Source organism: Jaculus jaculus, chromosome 14 (genome assembly GCF_020740685.1).
Source record: "Jaculus jaculus isolate mJacJac1 chromosome 14, mJacJac1.mat.Y.cur, whole genome shotgun sequence".
Lineage (NCBI taxonomy): Eukaryota > Metazoa > Chordata > Mammalia > Rodentia > Dipodidae > Jaculus > Jaculus jaculus.
The window spans coordinates 3931476-3953174 of NC_059115.1; the positions used below are offsets into that span (position 1 = coordinate 3931476).

A 21699-nucleotide genomic window follows, 5' to 3' on the forward strand; every position below is an offset into this window, starting at 1 on the left:
AAGGCGTGCACCACCACACCCGGCTTACTTGATTTTGGAGACAAGATCTCACTATGCAGTCCAGACTGGCCTCAAACCTGCAATTATTTATTTATTTATTTATTTATTTATTTATTTATTTGACGAAGAGGGAGAGAATGGGCGTGCCAGGGCCTCCAGCCACTGCAACCGAACTCCAGACGCGTGCGCCCCCTTGTGCATCTGGCTTACATGGGTCCTGGGGAATCGAACCTGGGTCCTTTGGCTTCGCAGGCAAACGCCTTAACCACTGAGCCGTCCCCCCGGCCTTCGAACCAGCAGTCTTCCAACCTCCATAGTTTTAGGGTCACAGGCCTGTACCAACACACCCAGCCTGTGTGCCATCCTGACGGAGCCAAACACGTTGCAGCACATGCCCCACACAGGGATGGCATCGTGTGTGTCACTCCCCCCCCCCCCCCAGGCAGGGTCTCACTGTAGCCCCGGCTGACCTGGAATGCACTGTGAAGTCTCAGGGTGGTCTCGAATTACCGGCGATCCTCCTACCTCCGCCTCCCAAGAGCTGGGATTAAATGTGTGCGCCGGGCTGGAGAGATGGCTTAGCGGTTAAGCGCTTGCCTGTGAAGCCTAAGGACCCCGGTTCGAGGCTCGGTTCCCCAGGTCCCACGTTAGCCAGATGCACAAGGGGGCGCACACACCTGGAGTTCGTTTGCAGAGGCTGGAAGCCCTGGCGCGCCCATTCTCTCTCTCTCCCTCTATCTGTCTTTCTCTCTGTGTCTGTCGCTCTCAAATAAATAAATAAATTTTAAAAAAATGTGTGCGCCCCATGCCTGGCGGTGTGTGTGTCCCTGTCTTTGACCTAGGTGACAGTCCTGTGGGTGAAGACTTTTCGTTATCCCTGTCTGTCACAAAAGGAAAGAGTTGCAAAATACTTTGCCCAAAGCCATACACCTGGCTGTAGTGAACATGAGCTTGCCCTCAATCCTGGCAGCCGGGACTGGCCATGCCCCTCCACTGCTGCTGAGTTGCAACGGCAGGGGAAGTGACTCACTCCTCTCTGGTCTCTCCCCAGCCCAACCCGAGAGCCACGCCGAAGCCCAGGAGGTCACACTGGGCCCGGAGCCCGTGCCCGTGGCCCGCTGTGTCTCGGCCGGGGGCCGCCCACCTGCCCGGATCACCTGGATCTCACCACTGGGTGGAGAGGCCAGAGACACCCAGGAGCTTGGGCCACAGGCTGGCACCGTCACGGTCATCAGTCGCTACACCTTGGTGCCAGTGAGCCAAGTGGATGGCGTCAAGGTCACATGCAGGGTGGACCACGAGAGCTACGAGGAGCCCGTCCTGCTGCCGGTGACTCTCTCTGTGCGCTGTGAGTGTGACAGGCGTCGCCCCACCCCAGCAGTTCTGTAAGATTTCCTTCCTTGGTTTCCATCAGCTGAATTAAAAAAATAAATAAATGAAGAGAAAGCTGGGCGCGCACGCCTTTAATCCCAGCACTCAAGAGGCAGAAGTATAGGAGGGTTACCGTGAGTTCGAGGCCACCCTGAAACTACATAGTGAATTCCAGGTCAGCCTGGGCTACGCTGAGACCCTACCTTGAAAAACCATAAAAAAGAAAAGAAAAAAGCAAGCAAGCAAGTTGGGGTGGGGGGGGTGCGTGCCTTTAATCCCAGCACTCGGGAGGCAGAGGTAGAAGGATCGCCATGAGTTTGAGGCCAGCCTGAGACTACATAGTGAATTCCAGGTCAGCCTGGGCTAGAATGACACCCTACCTCAAAAAATCAAAATAAAAAAGAAAAGAAAAGAAAAAGAAAATACAATACATATATATATAATTTGCTTTAAAAAAATTTTTGTTTATTTTTATTCATTTATTTGAGAGTGACAGAGAGAGAAAGAGGCAGAGAAAGAGAGAGAGAATGGGCACACCAGGGCTTCCAGCTACTGCAAACTAACTCCAATTGCGTGCGCCCCCTTGTGCATTTGGCTTACGTAGGTCCTGGGGAATTGAGCCTCGAACCAGGGTCCTGAGGCTTCACAGGCAAGCACTTAAGCACTAAGCCATCTCTCCAGCCACTATAATTTGCTTTTTGAGGTAGGGTATCACTCTAGCGCAGGCTGGCCTCAAACTCAGAGTGATCTCCTATCTCTGCCTCCTGAATGATGAGATTAGAGATGTGAGCCACCATGCCTGGCTTCCTGCCCCTTGTCTGTCCCGGCCCCATGGGTTACATTCTACACGCCGCCCTCACCATTCACGACACGGACTTCAATGGAATCCTGTCATCTTGCCCCCCAGTCAGTGCCCACCTGAGAGAGGGCTGGATTTCCTCCCGGGTCTGCGTCCAGCGAAGTCTTGCTGGTAGTGTGAAATCAGCTGAGGAAAGCAACAGGCCCTACAGAACCTCAGAATTGAATTCCGCCTTCTGGGAGGCTGGGCTGCCTCTGACAGCTGTCCCAGCTTTCTTTTGTGTCCCCCAGGGACTGCAGGTGACAGGCCATATTCCCTGACTATTCTCCTCAGCGTTCCTAGGGCACTGAGAACCTTGTCCAACCAACATGGCCTCACACTTTCCCTCCGTAGATCGCCTCCCCTGGGCAGTCAGTCTATGCAGGGACCTGTTTCCTTCTCTCAGGGCCTTAGGGGTTCTGAGCCCTCCCTAAAACTTCCTAGATTGGGCTGGAGAGATGGCTTAGCGGTTAAGCGCTTGCCTGTGAAACCTAAGGACCCCAGTTCGAGGCTCGGTTCCCCAGGTCCCACATTAGCCAGATGCACAAGGGGGTGCATGCGTCTGGAGTTCGTTTGCAGAGGCTGGAAGCCCTGGCGCGCCCATTCTCTCTCTCCCTCTATCTGTCTTTCTCTCTGTGTCTGTCGCTCTCAAATAAGTAAATTAAAAAAATTTAAAAAAAAAAAAAACAACTTCCAAAATTAAGTCCTCTAGGAACTGCTGAGGGACCACAGCACACCTCGTCCCCTCCCAGGATGCACAGCCAACACTCTATACAGAGCCTAGAAAGGTTTTCTGTTTTTTCTGTTTTTCTTTTTATTATTTAAAGATTTTTTTAACATAATTTACATATTTATTTGTAAAAGAGAGTAAGAGAATGGGCACCCCAGGGCCTCCTTCCACTGCCAAGGAGCTCCAGTTGCGTGCGCCCCCTTGCGCATGAGGCGTTATGTGGGTCCTGGGGAATCGAACCCCAAGGCTGTCCGGCTTTGCAAGCAAGTGCCTTCAACTTCAGGGCCATCTCTCCAACCCTGTTTTGTTTTTGCGAGGTAAAGTCTCACGGCAGCCCGAGCCAAGCTGGAATTTACTCTGTAGTCTCAGGATGGCTTCGAACTCACAGGGATCCTCCCACATCTGCCTCCCAAGTGCTAGGATTAAAGGCATGGGCTATCACGCCCAGCTCGTTTCATTGATTTATTTTTATTTATTTATTTTGGTATGTGTGTGACTGTGTAGCGTGTGTGCCGCACGCATGTGTGTGTGCAGATGTACACCCTCTGCTCACAGAGGCAAAAGCAAGAGAAAGACGTGGGACCCTCCTCCATCACTCTGCCACGTTAAAGGCTTGAAGCAGGGTCTCTTGCTGAATCTGGATGTCTACGAGTTTTCTTTAGACTTGCTGGCCAGGGAACCCCAACAATCCCTCACTCAAATGGTGGGGTGGTTATAGGTTTGCTTGGCCGTGTCTGGATTTTATTTTTAATTAAATGTATTTTATTTATTTATTTATTTGATAGAGACAGGCAGAGAGATAAAAGGGAGAGAGAAAATGGGTGCCCCAGGGCTTCCAGCCACTGTGAACGAACTCCAGATGCATGCACCCCTTTGTGCATCTGGCTTACGTGGGTCCTGGAGAATCGAACCAGGATCCTTTGGCTTTGCAGGCAAACTCCTTAACCGCTAAGCCATCTCTCCAGCCTTCCCATGTCTGTTTTTTTTCTTTCTTTTTTTTTTTTTAATTTTTTTCTGTTTGTTTATTTGAGAGCGACAGACAGAGAAAGAAGCAAATAGAGAGAATGGGCAATTCTGGTTTTGTTTGTTTGTTTGTTTGATTTTTCAAGGTTGGGTCTCACTATAATTCACTATGTAGTCTCAGGTGGCCTCGAACTCATGGTGATCCTCCTATCTCTGCCTCCTGAGTACTGGGATTAAAGGCGTGAGCCACCACGCCTGGCTATTCTTTTTTGTTTTTTTTTAAGGGCAAGGAATAGTACTTTATTTACCATTTGGTCTGCAGTTCCTGGTGCCCCCTAAAAACAACTGAAAGAGAATATTTCTTTTTTTAAAAAAAAAAATTTTATTTTATTTTTTTAAATTTTTTAAATTTTTATTAGCATTTTCCATGATTATAAAAAAATATCCCATGGTAATTCCCTCCCTCCCCCCCCCACTTTCCCCTTTGAAATTCCATTCTCCATCATATTACCTCCCCATCTCAATCATTGTACTTACATATATACAATATCAACCTATTCAGTACCCTCCTCCCTTCCTTTCTCTCCCCTTTATGTCTCCTTTTTAACTTACTGGCCTCTGCTACTAAGTATTCTTAACCACTAAGCCATCTCTCCTGTTCTAATTTATTTATTTGTTTGCAAGGAGGGAGAGAGAGTGAGCAAGAGAGAATGGGCATACCAGGGCTTCTTGCCACTGGAAAATAACTCCAGATGCATACACCACTTTGTGTACCTGGCTTTATTTACATGGTTACTGGGGAATCAAACCCATGCCTCCTGGCTTTCTAAGCAAGTGCCTTTAACCACTAAGCCAGTCTCCCCAGCCCTTGTTTAATTTTAATTTAATTTAATTTATTTATTTGAGGTAAGGTCTCACTCTAGGCCAAGTTGACCTGCAATTCACTATGTAGTCTCAGGTGGCCTCGAACTCAGGGTGATCCGTCTATCTCTGCCTCCCGAGTGCTGGGATGAAGGCATATGCCACCATGCCCGGCCTTTTTTAAATTTTTGAACCAAGGTCTCATATAACCCAGGTTGGCCTCGAACCCCTGATTCTCCTGCCTCCACCTCCCAAGTGCTGGGACTATAGGCGTGCACCACCATGTCCGGCTAGAACCTGGGAAATATTGATGGTGTCACCCCGTCTGTTCATTGTCCCAACTTCAGAGCTGTGTGGACTCACTGCCGAGGTGACATTCATTATGGACGCCCAGCATGCAAGCCTGGCCCAGTGCAGTGGACTTCCTGTTTGTCTCCACCGACTGCCAGACCCTGGATCCGTACCTTCCCTCCCATATAGACTGCTGTGGGCATATCATAGACAGCATGCATGCGCACATGTGCAGTATCTGTGTGGTCTTACTCTTTTTTTTTTTTTTTCTTTTTTAATTTGTTTGTTTCGTTTCTGTTTTTATTTTTCCAAGTAGGGTCTCACTGTGGCCCAGGCTAACCCGGAATTCACTATGTAGTCTCAGGGTGGCCTCGAACTCACAGCGATCCTCCTACCTCTGCCTCCCCAGTGCTGGGATTAAAGGTGTGCGCCACCACGCCCGGCTCTGTCGTATCTTGCTCTTGCCTGCCACGGACATTTGCAATTTTGGGCTGGTCCCCAGCTGCTTCCTTGGTGGGGTCTCCCTGACTTAGACATACAAAACAGCCAGGGCTGATGACCCAGCTCCCTTAGGACCTGGGTGCCCCTTGTCCCCTGCCCCTTTTAGGCGGAGTCCTCGGTGGCTGCTGGCTTGCGCCCTGTGCTGGGTTTCTCTTGTCTCTAAGCCAGCCCCGCCCTCTCCCCAGACCCGCCCGAGGTCTCCATCTCCGGCTACGACGACAACTGGTACCTCGGCCGCAGTGAGGCCGTCCTGACCTGCGACGTGCGCAGCAACCCAGAGCCCACGGGGTACGACTGGAGCACGTGAGTGACGCCGACCTGGGCTGGGTCTGCGGGAGGAGGGCTGGGCCTGGACCCCAAGTCTGAGGGAGGGGGGCTGGGTCTGGGCCCCCAAGTCTGAGGGAGGAGGGCTGGGCCTGGACCCCTAGGTCTGAGGGAGGAGGGCTGGGTCTGGACCCCAAGTCTGAGGGAGGGGGGCTGGGTCTGGACCCCCGGGTCTGAGGGAGGAGGGCTGGGTCTGGATCCCTGGGTCTGAGGGAGGGGGGCTGGGTCTGGATCCCTGGGTCTGAGGGAGGAGGGCGGGGTCTGGACCCCTGGGTCTGAGGGAGGAGGTCTGGGCCTGGACCCCAAGTCTGAGGGAGGAGGGCTGGGTCTGGACCCCCGGGTCTGAGGGAGGAGGGCTGGGCCTGGACCCCCGGGTCTGAGGGAGGAGTGCTGGGCCTGGACCCCAAGTCTGAAGGAGGGGGGCTGGGTCTGGACCCCTGGGTCTGAGGGAGGAGGTCTGGGCCTGGACCCCAAGTCTGAGGGAGGAGGGCTGGGTCTGGACCCCCGGGTCTGAGGGAGGAGGGCTGGGCCTGGACCCCCGGGTCTGAGGGAGGAGGGCTGGGCCTGGACCCCTGGGTCTGAGGGAGGAGTGCTGGGCCTGGACCCCAAGTCTGAAGGAGGGGGGCTGGGTCTGGACCCCTGGGTCTGAGGGAGGAGGTCTGGGCCTGGACCCCCGGGTCTGAGGGAGGAGGTCTGGGCCTGGACCCCCGGGTCTGAGGGAGGAGGGCTGGGCCTGGACCCCCGGGTCTGAGGGAGGAGGGCTGGGTCTGGGCCCCCGGGTCTGAGGGAGGAGGGCTGGGTCTGGACCCCAAGTCTGAGGGAGGGGGGCTGGGCCTGGAGCCCCGGGTCTGAGGGAGGAGGGCTGGGCCTGGACCCCAAGTCTGAGGGAGGAGGGCTGGGTCTGGAGCCCTGGGTCTGAGGGAGGAGGGCTGGGCCTGAATCCCTGGGTCTGAGGGAGGAGGGCTGGGTCTGGACCCCTGGGTCTGAGGGAGGAGGGCTGGGTCTGGACCCCTGGGTCTGAGGGAGGAGGGCTGGTTCTGGACCCCTGGGTCTGAGGGAGGAGGGCTGGGTCTGGACCCTTGAGTCTGAGGGAGGAGGGCTGGGCCTGGAGCCCTGGGTCTGAGGGAGGAAGGCTGGGTCTGGATCTCTGGGTCTGAGGGAGGAGGGCTGGGCCTGGAGCCCCGGGTCTGAGGGAGGAGGGCTGGGCCTGGACCCCTGGATCTGGGGGAGGGAAGGGCTGGCAGTTTGGGTCTTCAGGGATAAGGCAGGTGTTTAGAGCTTGCCTATTGAGTTCTGTCATCAGATCAGGACCAGCCTGTCCCCTCTGTGACCACTGCTGTGGCCCTCACCTCACTCCACACCCTCCAGGACATCGGGCGTCTTCCCAGCCTCCGCAGTCATCCAGGGCTCCCAGCTGCTCGTCCACTCCGTGGACCATCTGGTCAACACCACCTTCATCTGCACGGTCACCAACGCCGTGGGGACGGGCAGGGCCGAGCAGCTCATCTTGGTCCGAGGTAAGCTGGCCTTGACAGTTGAATACGGAGACCTGGGTCTTCCCCTCAGCTGTTCCGTTGGGGTTTGGTTTTCACGTTGGGGGGGTGGTCTCATGCTGCCACAGCAAGGGAGGGACTCTGACCTGCCTTGTGAGCACAGCCCAGTGTATGTTTTGGTTTGTCCATCTTGGCCAGAGGAGCTGAGGGGCTAGAGACCCGTGCTGGGGTGTCCAAGGCTTCGGCTCAGCAGGGAATGTGCGCCTCTTGAGAGGCAGTGGCAGGAGGATTGCCGCAAGTTTAAGACCAGCCTGTGGTACCTGACTTCCAGTCCAATTTATGTTACAGAGTAGACCCTGGGTTGTTAAAAAAAAAAAAAAAAGTTAGGGAGGAAGGAAGAGAGGGGAGGGGAGAGGAAGGGAAGGGAGGAAAGGGGAAAGAGAAAGAAAATAAATACGGACAAGTCCCAAGACCCACAATGGGAGAAGAGAAGCAGGATGCTGATGTAGGCTTATGGTGGAAACGGGGGTCAAATCCGAACCGTAGAGCCAGGATCCTGGAAGACAGGGCTGTCACCAGCCACAGATTTCCTGAAGCCACTAACAGAGTGACCCCTCGCAGTAGGGAATTGTGTGACCGTTTGTGACAAATAAAGCCCCAAGACCCACAGCCATGGAGACACCCAAGGCTCAGAATTCTGTCGCAGAGAAGCGTGGGAATCCAAACAGTTGCCCAGATATAACCCTCCACACTGGGACCCGATGTCACCAAGACTCGCCCAAACAGTGGCGCCAGGCAAGACCCACTGCACAAGGGCAGGTGATGCTGACCCGAGCCTGTGACATACCACGGGAGCCTGGGAAGAGCCATTGTAGAAACATCCTTGGCTAAGCCAGGTAGCACAAGGCTGTAGTCTTAGCTACTTCGGAGGCTGAAGCCAGCTTGGGCCACAGAGAGAGACCCTGTCTCAAAATAAAAGGAAGAGAACTAGAGCCAGGTGTGGTGGCGCCTGCCTGTAATCTCACCCCTCAGGAGGATTGCTGTGAGTTTTGAGGCCTGCCTGGACTTAGAGTGAATTCCAGGTCAGCCTGGGCTACAGGGAGACCCTACTTATAGTGGGGAAGGCGGTAAGGTGGTCCAATGGTGTGGCTCAGCAGTAGAGTCAGTGAGGGGCTGGGGGCGTGGCTCAGAGGTAGAGCACTTGTCTAGAGTCCACAGTGAGGGGCTGGGGGTGTGGCTCAGAGGTACAGCACTTGTCTAGATCCACAGTGAGGGGCTGGGGGCGTGGCTCAGAGGTAGAGCACTTGTCTAGATCCACAGTGAGGGGCTGGGGCGTGGCTCAGAGGTAGAGCACTTGTCTAGAGTCCACAGTGAGGGGCTGGGGGCGTGGCTCAGAGGTAGAGCACTTGTCTAGATCCACAGTGAGGGGCTGGGGCGTGGCTCAGAGGTAGAACACTTGTCTAGATCCACAGTGAGGGGCTGGGGCGTGGCTCAGAGGTAGAGCACTTGTCTAGAGTCCACAGTGAGGGGCTGGGGGCGTGGCTCAGAGGTAGAGCACTTGTCTAGAGTCCACAGTGAGGGGCTGGGGGCGTGGCTCAGAGGTAGAGCACTTGTCTAGACCCACAGTGAGGGGCTGGGGGCGTGGCTCAGAGGTAGAGCACTTGTCTAGAGTCCACAGTGAGGGGCTGGGGTCGTGGCTCAGAGGTAGAGCACTTGTCTAGAATCCACAGTGAGGGGCTGGGGGCGTGGCTCAGAGGTAGAGCACTTGTCTAGATCCACAGTGAGGGGCTGGGGGCGTGGCTCAGAGGTAGAGCACTTGTCTAGATCCACAGTGAGGGGCTGGGGCGTGGCTCAGAGGTAGAACACTTGTCTAGATCCACAGTGAGGGGCTGGGGGCGTGGCTCAGAGGTGGAGCACTTGTCTAGAGTCCACAGTGAGGGGCTGGGGGCGTGGCTCAGAGGTAGAGCACTTGTCTAGAATCCACAGTGAGGGGCTGGGGACGTGGCTCAGAGGTAGAGCACTTGTCTAGAGTCCACAGTGAGGGGCTGGGGGCGTGGCTCAGAGGTAGAGCACTTGTCTAGAGTCCACAGTGAGGGGCTGGGGACGTGGTTCAGAGGTAGAGCACTTGTCTAGAGTCCACAGTGAGGGGCTGGGGGCGTGGCTCAGAGGTAGAGCACTTGTCTAGGATCCACAGTGAGGGGCTGGGGGCGTGGCTCAGAGGTAGAGCACTTGTCTAGAGTCCACAGTGAGGGGCTGGGGGCGTGGCTCAGAGGTAGAGCACTTGTCTAGAGTCCACAGTGAGGGGCTGGGGGCGTGGCTCAGAGGTAGAGCACTTGTCTAGGATCCACAGTGAGGGGCTGGGGGCGTGGCTCAGAGGTAGAGCACTTGTCTAGAGTCCACAGTGAGGGGCTGGGGGCGTGGCTCAGAGGTAGAGCACTTGTCTAGGATCCACAGTGAGGGGCTGGGGGCGTGGCTCAGAGGTAGAGCACTTGTCTAGATCCACAGTGAGGGGCGTGGCTTTGTAGTGGATTGCTTGCGAATCACATTGGAGGCAGTAACACACTCACACAAAGGAAAAGTAAAACACACCCTTGCACGTGGCCAGCCACATAGTTCACCCTTGCAAAATTATGACTCCAAAAGAGCGGCCCCACCAGGCAGTATCTGATCTCCTCAGAGGGACTCCCAAAGATGGAGAAAGTGGGATGTGGTCAGACACGTCCTTCCTGAGATCACATGCACATAACATGCATAAGGCCACCCCAAGGAAAGTAGACCAATCTGTAGGAATTCAGACCATGGGCCGGGATGTGGGACACCAATATTAAGAAACTCTCTCACCAACCCAGAGACACAGTCACCTCCCACAGCAACTGACACATTTACACACACACACACACACACACACACACACACCCCTGAAGGGAGGCGCTGTCACACGAGGCAACAGCCCCATATGCAGAAATACTGTTTTGTGCACATGAGATGAGGAACATTCTAGATCCTCCCCACTACCACCACCACCATCACTACTGCACACACAGACTGTTTGGAAATTCCATTATGAGAGATTCTCAGTTGTCAGTTTCTGATGTCTCCCATTCTAAGAAGGCTCTACCCAGGTGTGGAACATGCAGAATAATCTCTCTCTTTCTCTCCCCCTGTCGTGTTCCATAGAAATTTTAATATTTTTCCTGTTTTGTTATTTTCTGAAAGTTGTTCTTCCAATTTTCATAGGCCAATATTGCATTATCATCTCTGGTACTTTGCTTTTTATTATTTACCTAGCTGCATGTATGTGCACGCGTACACTCCAGGGTATCTTACCACTTTGCACGCAAATGGTCCATCTGTCTTTACAAGGGTTGCTAGGGAATTGAACCTTGGCCAGCAGGTTTTGCAAGCAAGCGTCTTTTAACAGCTATGCCATCTTCGCTATTTTCAGGTACTTTGCTTTTGGTTGTTATTATGAAGCAAGCTTCTTTATGAAGCAAGGAGGCTTGATTCAGCCCAGCCCATCTTGCTAGAATTATCCACCGGTGCTCAGGGTATTATATAGCCAGAGACCCAGAACATGTATGTGCATGTCTTCTTTATATTTTATTTTGCTTTGTTTTTCAAGGTAGGGTCTCACCTAGGCTGGCCTGGAATTCAATGTGTAGTCTCAAGGTGGCCTGAGCTCACAGTGATCCTCCTACTTCTACCTCGGAGTGCTGAAATTAAAGGTGTGCACAAAGCTGGGCGTGGTGGCGTACGCCTTTAATCCCAGCACTCGGGAGGCAGAGGTAGGAGGATTGCTGTGAGTTCGAGGCCACCCTGAGACTCCATAGTGAATTCCAGGTCAACCTGGGCTAGAGTGAGACCCTACCTCGAAAAACAAAACAAACAAACAACGACAAAAAAAAAAGGTGTGCACACCCATTCTTGGCTTTAAACATTTTTACTTTTTTATTTTTATTTTTATTTATTTATTAGAGAGGGAGAGAGTGCACCAGGGTCTCCAGCCACTACAAATGAACGCCAGTCGCAGGTACCACCATGTGCATGTGGTTTATGTGGGACCTGGAGAATGAAACCTGAGTCTTTAGGCTTCACAGGCAAATGCCTTAACCACTAAGCCATGCAGCCCTTTAAAAACTTTTGTCATGACTGTGTGTGCTGGCACACGCCTTTAATCCCAGCACTCGGGAGGCAGAGGTAGGAGGATTGCCATGAGTTCGAGGCTACCCTGAGACTACAGAGTGATTTCCAGGTCAGCCTGAGCTAGAGTAAAACCCTACCTCAAAAAACAAAAAACAAAAAAAAATTTTTTTTTTTTTTTTTTGTAATGGATTACAGGCTGGAGAGATGGCTTAGCGGTTAAAGCACTTGCCTACAAAGCCAGAGGACCCAGGTTAAATTCCCTTTACCCACGTACTCCAGATGTACAAGGTGGCGCATGTGTCTGGAGTTCGTTTGCAGTTCCTGTTGCACCCATTCTCTCTCTCTCTCTCTGTGCCTCTGTCTCTTAAGTAAATAAATGAAAACATATACATATATAAAATAATTGTAGCTGGAAAGATGGCTTAGCAGTTAAAGGTACTTTGCAAAGCCTAACAGCCTAGGTTTGATTACCCAGGACCCATGTAAAGCCAGGCTCACAAAGTGTCTTGTGCATCTGAAGTTCATTTTCAGTAGCATGAGGCCCTGTTGTGCCCATTTTCTCCCTCTCCATCTCTCTTTCTCTTTCTGCTTGAAAATAAATACATTAAAAAAAAAGTCTGAATAGATTGCTCAGTGGTTAAGGCACTTGCCTGCAAAGCCTAATGACCCAGGTTCAGTTCCCTAGATCCCACTTAAGCCAGAGGCTCTAAGTGGTGGATGCATCTGGAGTTTATTTTCAATGCATAGATATCCTGGCATGCCCATTCTGTCTGTCTCTTTTTGCAAATAAATAAATAAAATCTTTTAAAAACATATTTGGGGCTGGAGAGATGGCTTACCAGTTAAGGCACTTGCTGGGAAAGCTAAAGGACTCATGTTCCCAGTACCCACGTAAAGCCAGAGGCTCAAGGTGGCACATGCGTCTGGAATTTGTCTGTGGTAGCTAGAGACCCTGGTGCACCTATTCTCTATCTAATTGCCTCTTTCTCTCTCAAATAAATTTTTAAAAAATTGGCCATATGTGGAGGCAAATAACTTTGATCCAAGCATGCTGGAGGCAGAGGTAAGAGAATCACTATGAGTTTGAGGTCAGCCTTAGACTACATAGTGAATTCCAGGTCAGCCTGGACTAGAGCAAAACCCTACCTCAAAAAAAAACCCAAAAAACTTCTGGGTGTTGCATGATGCTGGGACATGACTAGTGAAATCAAACTGCACCAGGCTGCGTGTGATTGAACTTTCAACAGGAGTAGCTAATGGGTATTCATGAGGCCTGAAGGCACGGTGAGTTACGGTACAAAAGAATTCCGAAAGTGGTACCCAGTGAGGAACGGGACGGCCGTATTGCAGGAGTCTTAAGCTGTCACCGCAGGCTATGCTCTGCGGTGAATTCCCGGTCAGCCTGGGCCACAGCGAGACCCTGCCTGGGGGGCTTGGTGGGGGACACCACTTCTGGAGCTGGACAGATGGCTTAAAGTTAAAGTGCTTGCCTGCAAAGCCAAAGGACCCAGGTTCTATTCCCCAGGACCCACGTAAGCCAGATGCACAAGGTGGCACGTGTTTCTGGAGTTTGTTTGCAGTGGCTGGAGGCCCTGGCGCTCCCATTCTCTATCTGCCTTTCTTTCTCTCTGCTGCTTTTTCTCCCTCTCAGCTTAATAAATAAAAAAATATTAAACATTTTTTAAGCCGAGCATGGTGGTGCACGTCTTTAATCCCAGTACTTGGGAGCCAGAGAGGTGGTAGGATTGCCGTGAGTTCGAGGCCAGCCGGAGACTACATAGTGACTTCCAGGTCAGCCTAGACCACAGTGAGACCCTACCTCGAAAAAACCAAGAAAAAAATTAATCAATAAAATATAAAATAAAACCAGTTTCAATGAACCTTAATATTTATTTAGTTAGTTTTGTTTTTTCAAGGCAGGGCAGAAGTAGGAGGAGAATCGTTGTGAGTTTGAGGCCACCCTGAGACTACATAGTGATTTCCAGGTCAGCCTGGGCTACAGCAAGACGCTATCTAGAAAAACTAAAAAGAGAGGCCTGGGGATATGCTTCAGTGGTTAAAGACACTTACTTGCAAAGCCTAACAACCCCTGTTTGATTCTCCAGGACCCACATAAAGCCAGATGGACAAAGTGGTGCATGCATCTGGAGTTTGTTTGCACATTTGCACTGGCAAGAGGTCCTGGCATGCTCATTCTCTTTCTTTGCAAATAATTTTTTGTTGTTGTTGTTGCTTTTCCATGGTAAGGTCTTCCTGTAGACCAGCTTGACCTGGAATTCACTATGTAGTCTCAGAGTGGCCTCAAATCCATGGCAATACTCCTACCTCTGCCTCCCAAGTGCTAGGATTAAAAGGCCTGAGCCCCCACGCCCGACCCAAATAAAATATTTTTTAAATAAATTCAAAGCCACGCCCCCAGCCCCTCACTGTGGACTCTAGACAAGTGCTCCGCCTCTGAGCCACCCCCCCGCCCCTCACTTTGGATCCTAGACAAGTGCTCTATCTCTGAGCCACGCCCCCAGCCCCTCACTGGTGGGTTTTAGAGAAGCACTCTCCTGTGTGACATCCCAAGCCCAACAATTTTTATCCTTTTTGGGTTTTTTGTTGGCTTTTTTTTTTTTTTTAAATTTTATTTTTTTATTTGAAAGTGACAAACACAGAGAGAAGGACAGATAGAGGGAGAGAGAGAGAATGGGCGCGCCAGGGCTTCCAGCCACTGCAAACGAACTCCAGATGCGTGTGCCCCCTTGTGCATCTGGCTAACGTGGGACCTGGGGAACCGAGCCTCGAACCGGGGTCCTTAGGCTTCACAGGCAAGCGTTTAACCGCTAAGCCATCTCTCCAGCCCTTTGTTAGCTTTTTAAAAAACATTTTATTTCTATGTATTTACTTGAGAGCAAGAGAGAGATAAAGAGAGAGAGAAAGAGAATGGGTCACCAGGGCCTCCAACTGCTACAAATGAACTCCCGATGCGTACACCACATTATGCATCTGGCTTTACATGGGTACTGGGGAACTGAACCTGGGTCCTTTGACTTTGCTGGTAAGTGCCTTAACCATTAAGCCATCTCTTCAACCCTTGGTTTTTTTAATGTTTTATTTATTTATTTATTTGAGAGAGAGTGTGTGTCAGATAGAGAATGGGCATACCAGGGCCTTTTGCCACTGCAAAGGAACTCCAGATGCATGTGGAGAATTGAACCTGGGTCTTGTGGTTTTGCAGACAAGTGCCTTAACCACTAAGCCATCTCTCCAGCCCTCCTCTCTGTCTCTCTCTCTGTCTCTCTGTCTCTTTCCCTTCTCTTTTGAGATAATGTCTTGTTCTAGCCCACGCTGACCTGGAACTCATTATTTAGTCTCAGGGTCACCAGGAGTTTAGGGGATCCTCCTACTTCTGCCTGGAGTGCTGGGATTAAAGGCAAGTACCACCATGCCCAGCTTTTTTTTTTTTTTTTTTTCTTTTTTTGGTCTTTTTCAGATAGGGTTTCAGGGATGGGGAGATGACTCAGGTGTTAAAGGCACCTGCTTGCAAAGCCTACAGGTGTGGGTTCAATTCCTCAGGACCCATCTAAAGTTAGATGCGTAAAGTGGCGCGTGCATCTGGAGTTTGTCTGCAGTGGCAAGACCCTGGTGCACCCATGCACACGAGTGAAGGAGCGAATGAATGGATGCAGAGTGTCACTAGGTCGCCCAGGCTGCCTTGCCACCCGTGATCCTCCTGCCTCAGCCTCCCAAGTTCTAGGTGACAGGAAGTTGGCCTCATTCTTCATTTGAGAGGAGGTCTTTTTGAAGTGAGGTCTCACTTGGTTAGCCCAGGTTGGTCTTAAACTCAGGGTAGTCCTGTCTCAGCCTCCCCATTGCTGAGATGGGGGGGCTGTAGGTAGACATCTGGGCAGCACCAGTTGGCATCCCCTCCTCACATAGTGCTCAGTTTGAGGTGAGGGGGGGTCCCAGCCCTTCCCCCCTTTCTCTCCCACTCTTCCCTTCTTCTCCCAGCTGGTGATCTCCTATGCTGTGGTTACTATGGTTACTAACCAGTGTCCAGAGTCTCCCCACGCCTCACCCCAGATGTGTGCTCTTGACTTCGTCTCCCTCTCTTTCTCTCCCTCCCTCCCTCCCTCCCTCCTTCTCTCTCCTCAGACACCCCCCAGGCCTCCCGAGATGTGGGTCCACTTGTGTGGGGGGCCGTGGGGGGAACATTGCTGGTGCTGCTACTCCTGGCTGGGGGGTCCGTGGCCTTCATCCTGCTGCGGGGGAGGAGGAGGAGGAAGAGCCTCGGAGGAGCAGGAGGAGGAAGCAACGGCGACAGAGGGTCCTATGACACAAAGACTCAGGTGTTTGGGAACGGCGGCCCCGTCTTCTGGACACCCACAGCTCCCGGTCCCATGAGGCCTGATGGCAGGGATGAGGAAGAAGAGGAGGAAGAGGAGAAGGCAGAGGAAGGCCTCATGTTGCCTCCGCCGCCCGGGTCGCTGAAGGACGACATGGAGTCGCATCTGGACGGCTCCCTCATCTCTAGGCGGGCGGTTTACGTGTGACCCCCCCTTGACACAGACACTGGACCGAGAGACCCACATCCCCACCCCCAACCAGCTCCAGCCAACCACGGGCGGGCTCCAGACCGGTTGGACTGGTTTGTCTGGCACCCCAGCTTTGGACTAACCCCCTTTCTGGATGGTGGGGGTCGTGGAACCACACACAGGACTCCTCCCTCCCGTCTCCAGGGCCCCAGAGGAAGGGGGGCCCCTGGAGCTCCATGGTGCACACTCGCGTCGGACTCCTCAGAGATGACTTTCTGCCCCAGCCTCTGCCCCTGGCCCCAGGACACTCAGGAGCAATAAATGCCTTGTCAAGAAACCTTGGGGTGTCTTGTGATAAATACGTCAGGGACCATCTATCTAGTCCCAGGGCAGTGGGTGTGGAACCGGGCCCTGGGACGGGGTCCTGGTGAGAGTCAGGCCACTTGGATGTCCAAGCCCCCATGAGACAACTGGGATTTGAAACTGACTTGCTGCACTTATTTATTTATTTGTTTATTTATTGAGGTAGGGTCTCACTCTAGCTCAGGCTAACCTGGAATTCATTATGTAGTCTCAGGGTGACCTCGAACTCAATGGTGATCCTCCTACCTCTGCCTCCCGAGTGCTGGGACTAAGGCTTCCTGCCAGCAGCAAAGAACCCCAGACGCATGAACCCCAGACGCATGACACTTTATGTGTCTGTCTTTTCCTTCTACTTTTTTTTTTTTTATTCACAACTTCCATGATTAGAAAAAATAGCCCATGGTAATACCCTCCCTCCCCCCGCTTTCCCCTTTGAAACTCCATTCTCCATCATATCCCCTCCCCCTCTCAATCAGTCTCTCTTTTATTTTGGCGTCATGATCTTTTCCTCCTCTTATGATGGTCTTGTGTAGGTAGTGTCAGGCACTGTGAGGTCATGGATATCCAGGTCATTTTGTGTCTGGAGGAGCACGTTGTAAAGAGTCCTACCCTTCCTTTGGCTCTTACCTTCTTCCCGCCACCTCTTCTGCAATGGACCCTGAGCCTTGGAGGGTATGATAGAGATATTGCAGTGCTGAGCACTCCTCTGTCACTTCTTCCCAGCACCATGATGCCTTCTGAGTCATCCCAAGGTCACTGCCATCTGAAAAGAGAAGCTTCTCTACCAAAAGTGAGAGTAGCATTAATATAAGAATATGAAAGGGCTGGAGAGATGGCATAGCGGTTAAGCGCTTGCCTGTGAAGCCTAAGGACCCCGGTTCGAGGCTCGGTTCCCCAGGTCCCACGTTAGCCAGATGCACAAGGGGGCGCCCGCGTCTGGAGTTCGTTTGCAGTGGCTGGAGGCCCTGGCGCGCCCATTCTCTCTCTCACTTTCTATCTGCCTCTTTCTCTCTCTCTCACTCAAATAAATAAAAAAAAAAATGAATCAAAAAAATATACATATAAGGGCATGAACATTAAGAGAAGTGCTGATTGGGCAGTTTGATAAGCGTAGTATATACATTTAGCCTTTCTTTTTTTTAACCTTGAAGAAGTTATGTTTCACTTTATTTTCTTCTTTTTTCCTTTCACTTTTTTTTTTTTTTTTTTGAGGTAGAGTCTCACTCTGGTCCAGGCTGACCTGGAATTCACCCTGTAGTCTCAGGGTGGCCTCGAACTCACGGCGATCCTCCCAAGTGCTGGGATTAAAGGCGTGCGCCACCACGCCCGGCTTCACATTTTTTTTTAATTAACAACTTCCATGATTATAAAGTATCTGGCTTTTCTTGTGTACTGGGGAATTGCACCCAGGCCATCAGGCTTTGCAAGCAAGCATCTTTAACCGTTGAGCCATCTCTTCAGTCCAGGGCTGAGCTTCTTGATAGAGCATGGCTGGCTATATTAGACCCTTGGGGCCTCCAGTGATGATAGCAGTGGTCAGGGTCTTGGGTCCTGACCCTTTAGAGGACATCTCAGGTCCCCCTTTTTGGCTGCAGAGGGTTCTGAAAAGGGGCTTTGTGGCTAATGGGGAAGATACGGGATACCAGGTGGGCTTAACCTCCCTGTCATTTTTGTTGTTGTTTTTCGAGGTAAGGTCCCACTCAAGCCCAGGCTGACCTGGAATTCACTAGGTATTCCCAGGCTGGCCTCGAACTCACAGCGATCCTCCTACCTCTGCCTCCGGAGTGTTGGGATTAAAAGTGCGCGCCACCACTCCCGGCCCTTCCTGTCATCTTGGCATCGCATGATGTGGTCCAAGGTGTTTCTCAGTCACCCACACACACACACACAAACATGCACGTCCCTAGTAAGGACCACGACAGATGCAGAGGTTCCCGGGGCCCCGGCGTCTGGGAGGTAGAGGGTGGGTTTTACCTGTCCCACCTCTGCCTGTCACAACGACTGTATGGCCTGCTGGAACATGAGTGGGGAATCTGCTCAGAGGGCTGTCAGGGTATCACTGGATCCCAGGAGTGGAGCAGCCAGCAGATCTGGATACATCTTTCCGTAGCTAGCAGATCTTTGACTTCCATCTGTATAGAGTCAGTACCTGGCCGTGCTGGGGACACAAGTGTGGCCCAGATTCTCTGGCCCTGATCCCTCCTGGGGCCCAGCCTGTAGCCGTTAGCAATCACAGGAAGAGCTGAATGTTTCTCAAGTGTGTGTGGACCACGCGCCGACGACACTGCAGCTACGCTCCTGCGCAAGCAAGCCTTCCGGAGCAGGCTCAGCGAGGACCAGAAACCGGATGTCAGACACAGAGGGCGTCCCCTGGGCGGCTTCCCTTTGTTCCGCATAGGGGTGGCAGGAAGGATGCCAGAATGACACCTAGGGGCTCCCCCCCTGTCCCTTGTCCACTATGCTGATTCCTACCCCCCCCCCACTTCCTCTGTGGGCTCACCGCCCATCCTTGGCAGGGCTTTTTCTTCTGCACACAGTGGGTCCTTTAGCGCCCAGTAGGGTAATACAGGGCTCTGGATCTAGTGAGGAAATTGTCAAGGAAACAGGTAACGGCTCCACCGACTACTGTGTTAAGAGAGGGTCTGGGGATCTTGAGGCCTCTGTTCTGTTAAGACTGGAAGACAACTTCACTCCCCATAATGAGTGGTTCTGCTTTTGGTTCCAGAGTCTCCCCGATTCTCTTTCTAACCTTGGAAATGCTCCCTTCGTCCCCCTCAGCACTCTGGTCCAGCCCCCACAGTCTCCTTGCTAGTCCTGTGTGCGTCTTTCTTTGTGTTTGTTGGGATGGTCTTGGCTGTGTCGCTCTGGCTGGCCCAAAGCTCACTGTATAGCCCAGCTTTGCCTGGAAACTCAGAGTAATCCTCCTGCTTCAGCCTCCTGGATGCTGTGATTACAGGCATGAGGCACCACTCCTAACTGTCATTGCTCTTCCTTAAAAAAAAAAAAAAGACATGGGGCCGGGCGTGGTGGCGCACGCCTTTAATCCCAGCACTCGGGAGGCAGCGGTAGGAGGATCGCTGTGAATTTGAGGCCACCCTGAGACTCCATAGTGAATTCCAGGTCAGCCTGGGCTAGAGCGAGACCCTACCTCGAAAAACATGAAGCAGGCTGGAGAGATGGCTCAGTGGATAAAGCATTTGCCCTGCAAAGCCTAAGGTCCCAGGTTTGATTCCCCAGTACCCACTTAAAGCCAGATGCACAAGGTGGTGCATGTATCTGGAGTTTGCAGTTGCTAGAGGCCCTGGTGTGCCCATTCTCTCTCTCTCCCTTTCTCTCAAGTAAACAAATAATTGTTTGTTTTTTGAGATAGGGCTCACTCTAGCCCAGGCTGACCTGGAGTTCACTATGGAGTCTCAGAGTGGCCTCAAACTCACGGCAGTCCTCCTACCTCTGCCTACCGAGTGCTGGGAATAAAGGCGTGCGCCACCACACCTGGCTATCTGCATAATATCTTAATATTTACAATATTACAATACAATTTACAATATATATAATATAAAAATATGCATATATTATTTATTTATTTGCAAGCATATATATATAGTGAGGGATGAGAGACAGAGAGTATGGAAGCTCCAGGACCTCTTGCCTCTGCCAACAAACTCCGGACACAAGCACCACTTGGTGCATCTGGCTTTATATGGTACTGGGGAATCAAAATCAGGTCGTTAGGCTTTGCAGGCAAGTGCCCTAACCGCTGAGCCATCTCTCCCGCCCCCTAGTTGGCTTGTATCTTCCATCTCTGATTCACTTGGCATTAGACATCACATCTGTTTGCAGCGTGTGCCTCCCTGTTCAGCAGCACTGTGAGCTCCTGAAGGGGGAGACGCACGTTTGGTCCCCCTCAGTACCACCATGGTCTGCACGCTCCTGCTCCTTATTCATGTACACTGAGGGGTCAGGTGACACACTCGCACCTACCCACGGAAGGGTCAGTTAGAGAGAGCACTTACTTGTCTAGCAAGCCTAATGGCCTGGGTCTGGTCTCCAGCACCACCAAAACCCAAACACCTGCCCATCGTGGTGTGCGCCTTTAATCCCAGCAGCCAGGAGGCAGAGGTAGGAGGATCACTGAGTTCGAGGCCCGCCTGAGACTACAGAGTGAATTCCAGGTCAGCCTGGGCCAGAGGGAGACCCTACCTTAGGGTGGGGGAGGGGGAACAACATGTCATCGAGTCTGGTAAGTAAGCAGTGTCTTGGGGGCGGTGGGACTGGGATCCAGCACCAATGGCTTCTTTCCTCAAGGCCCCTTAATATTTTATGTATTGATTTATTGATTTTTTTTTTCTTTCAGTTTTTCAATGTGGGGCTTCCCTCTAGCCCAGGCTGACCTGAAATTCACAATGTAGTCACAGGGTGGCCTAGAACTCGGGGTGATCCTTCTACCTCTGCCTCCTGAGTGCTGGGATTAAAGGTGTGCACCATCACTTCTGTCCACTCTTAACATTTTATTTATTTATTTGAGAGAGAGAGAGAGAGGAAGATGTAGATAGAGAAAGAATGGGCTTACCAGGCCCTCTAAGCAAAGGTATGCCAGACGCATGCGCCACCTTAAGCGTCTGGCTTACGCGGGTGCTGGGGAATGGAACCTGGGTTCTTAGGCTCCGCAGGCGAGCGCCTTGACCGCTGAGCCATCTCCCCAGCCCTCAACGAGACACTCTTGCCTCTGTCCTCACAGAATCGCCCAGCACAGCAGGCGCAGGGGCCACGGGCGGCATCATCGGGGCCATCATCGCCACCATCATAGCCACCGCGGTGGCCGTGACAGGCATCCTCATCTGCCGCCAGCAGAGGAAGGAGCAGCGCCTGCAGAGCGCAGAGGAGGAGGAAGAGTGAGTGGCCCGTCCCGAGAGGAGCCCGGGAACGGGGTGGCAGAACTGGGGAGTGCTGGGGCCCGCTATCATGGGGCCCTCCTTTAATCCCAGCACTCTGCAGGCCGAGGCAAAGAGGATCTCCGTGAGTTCGCAGCCACCCTGAAACTCCATAGTGAATTCCGGGTCACCCTGGGCTACAGTGAGACCCTACCTTGAAAAACCAAAAAACAAAAAAAAAAGAATTGGGAAGTGCTGATGGGAACTTAGGATGGGAGGCAATCACCCCTAAGGGCTGTGTAAAGCAGGAGCGCCCCAAACAGCAGGTGTCTAATGGGATTCTGTCCTATAAAGTATCGTTAGGACAGCTTTGCTCTGAGATGCCATCAGAGCCCAGGGCCCTGCCATCTTGTTGTTCCACACATTTCGC

At 52.2% G+C, this 21699-nt stretch overlaps 1 protein-coding gene across 2 annotated transcripts in view; it reads left to right on the top strand.

Moving 5' to 3' along the window:
- Nectin2 (nectin cell adhesion molecule 2) overlaps positions 1 to 21699 on the top strand; it is a 44881-nt gene that overhangs the window by 16767 nt on the left and 6415 nt on the right. Inside the window, exons 3-6 of one of the 2 annotated variants that reach the window (XM_045134456.1) lie at positions 1052 to 1348; positions 5741 to 5858; positions 7248 to 7396; positions 21137 to 21290. In XM_045134456.1, the coding sequence (XP_044990391.1) occupies positions 1052 to 1348; positions 5741 to 5858; positions 7248 to 7396; positions 21137 to 21290 (718 nt within the window). Of the gene's footprint in view, positions 1 to 1051; positions 1349 to 5740; positions 5859 to 7247; positions 7397 to 15655; positions 16373 to 21136; positions 21291 to 21699 lie in introns of those variants that run through there. The other variant, XM_045134457.1, reaches the window with a different exon arrangement.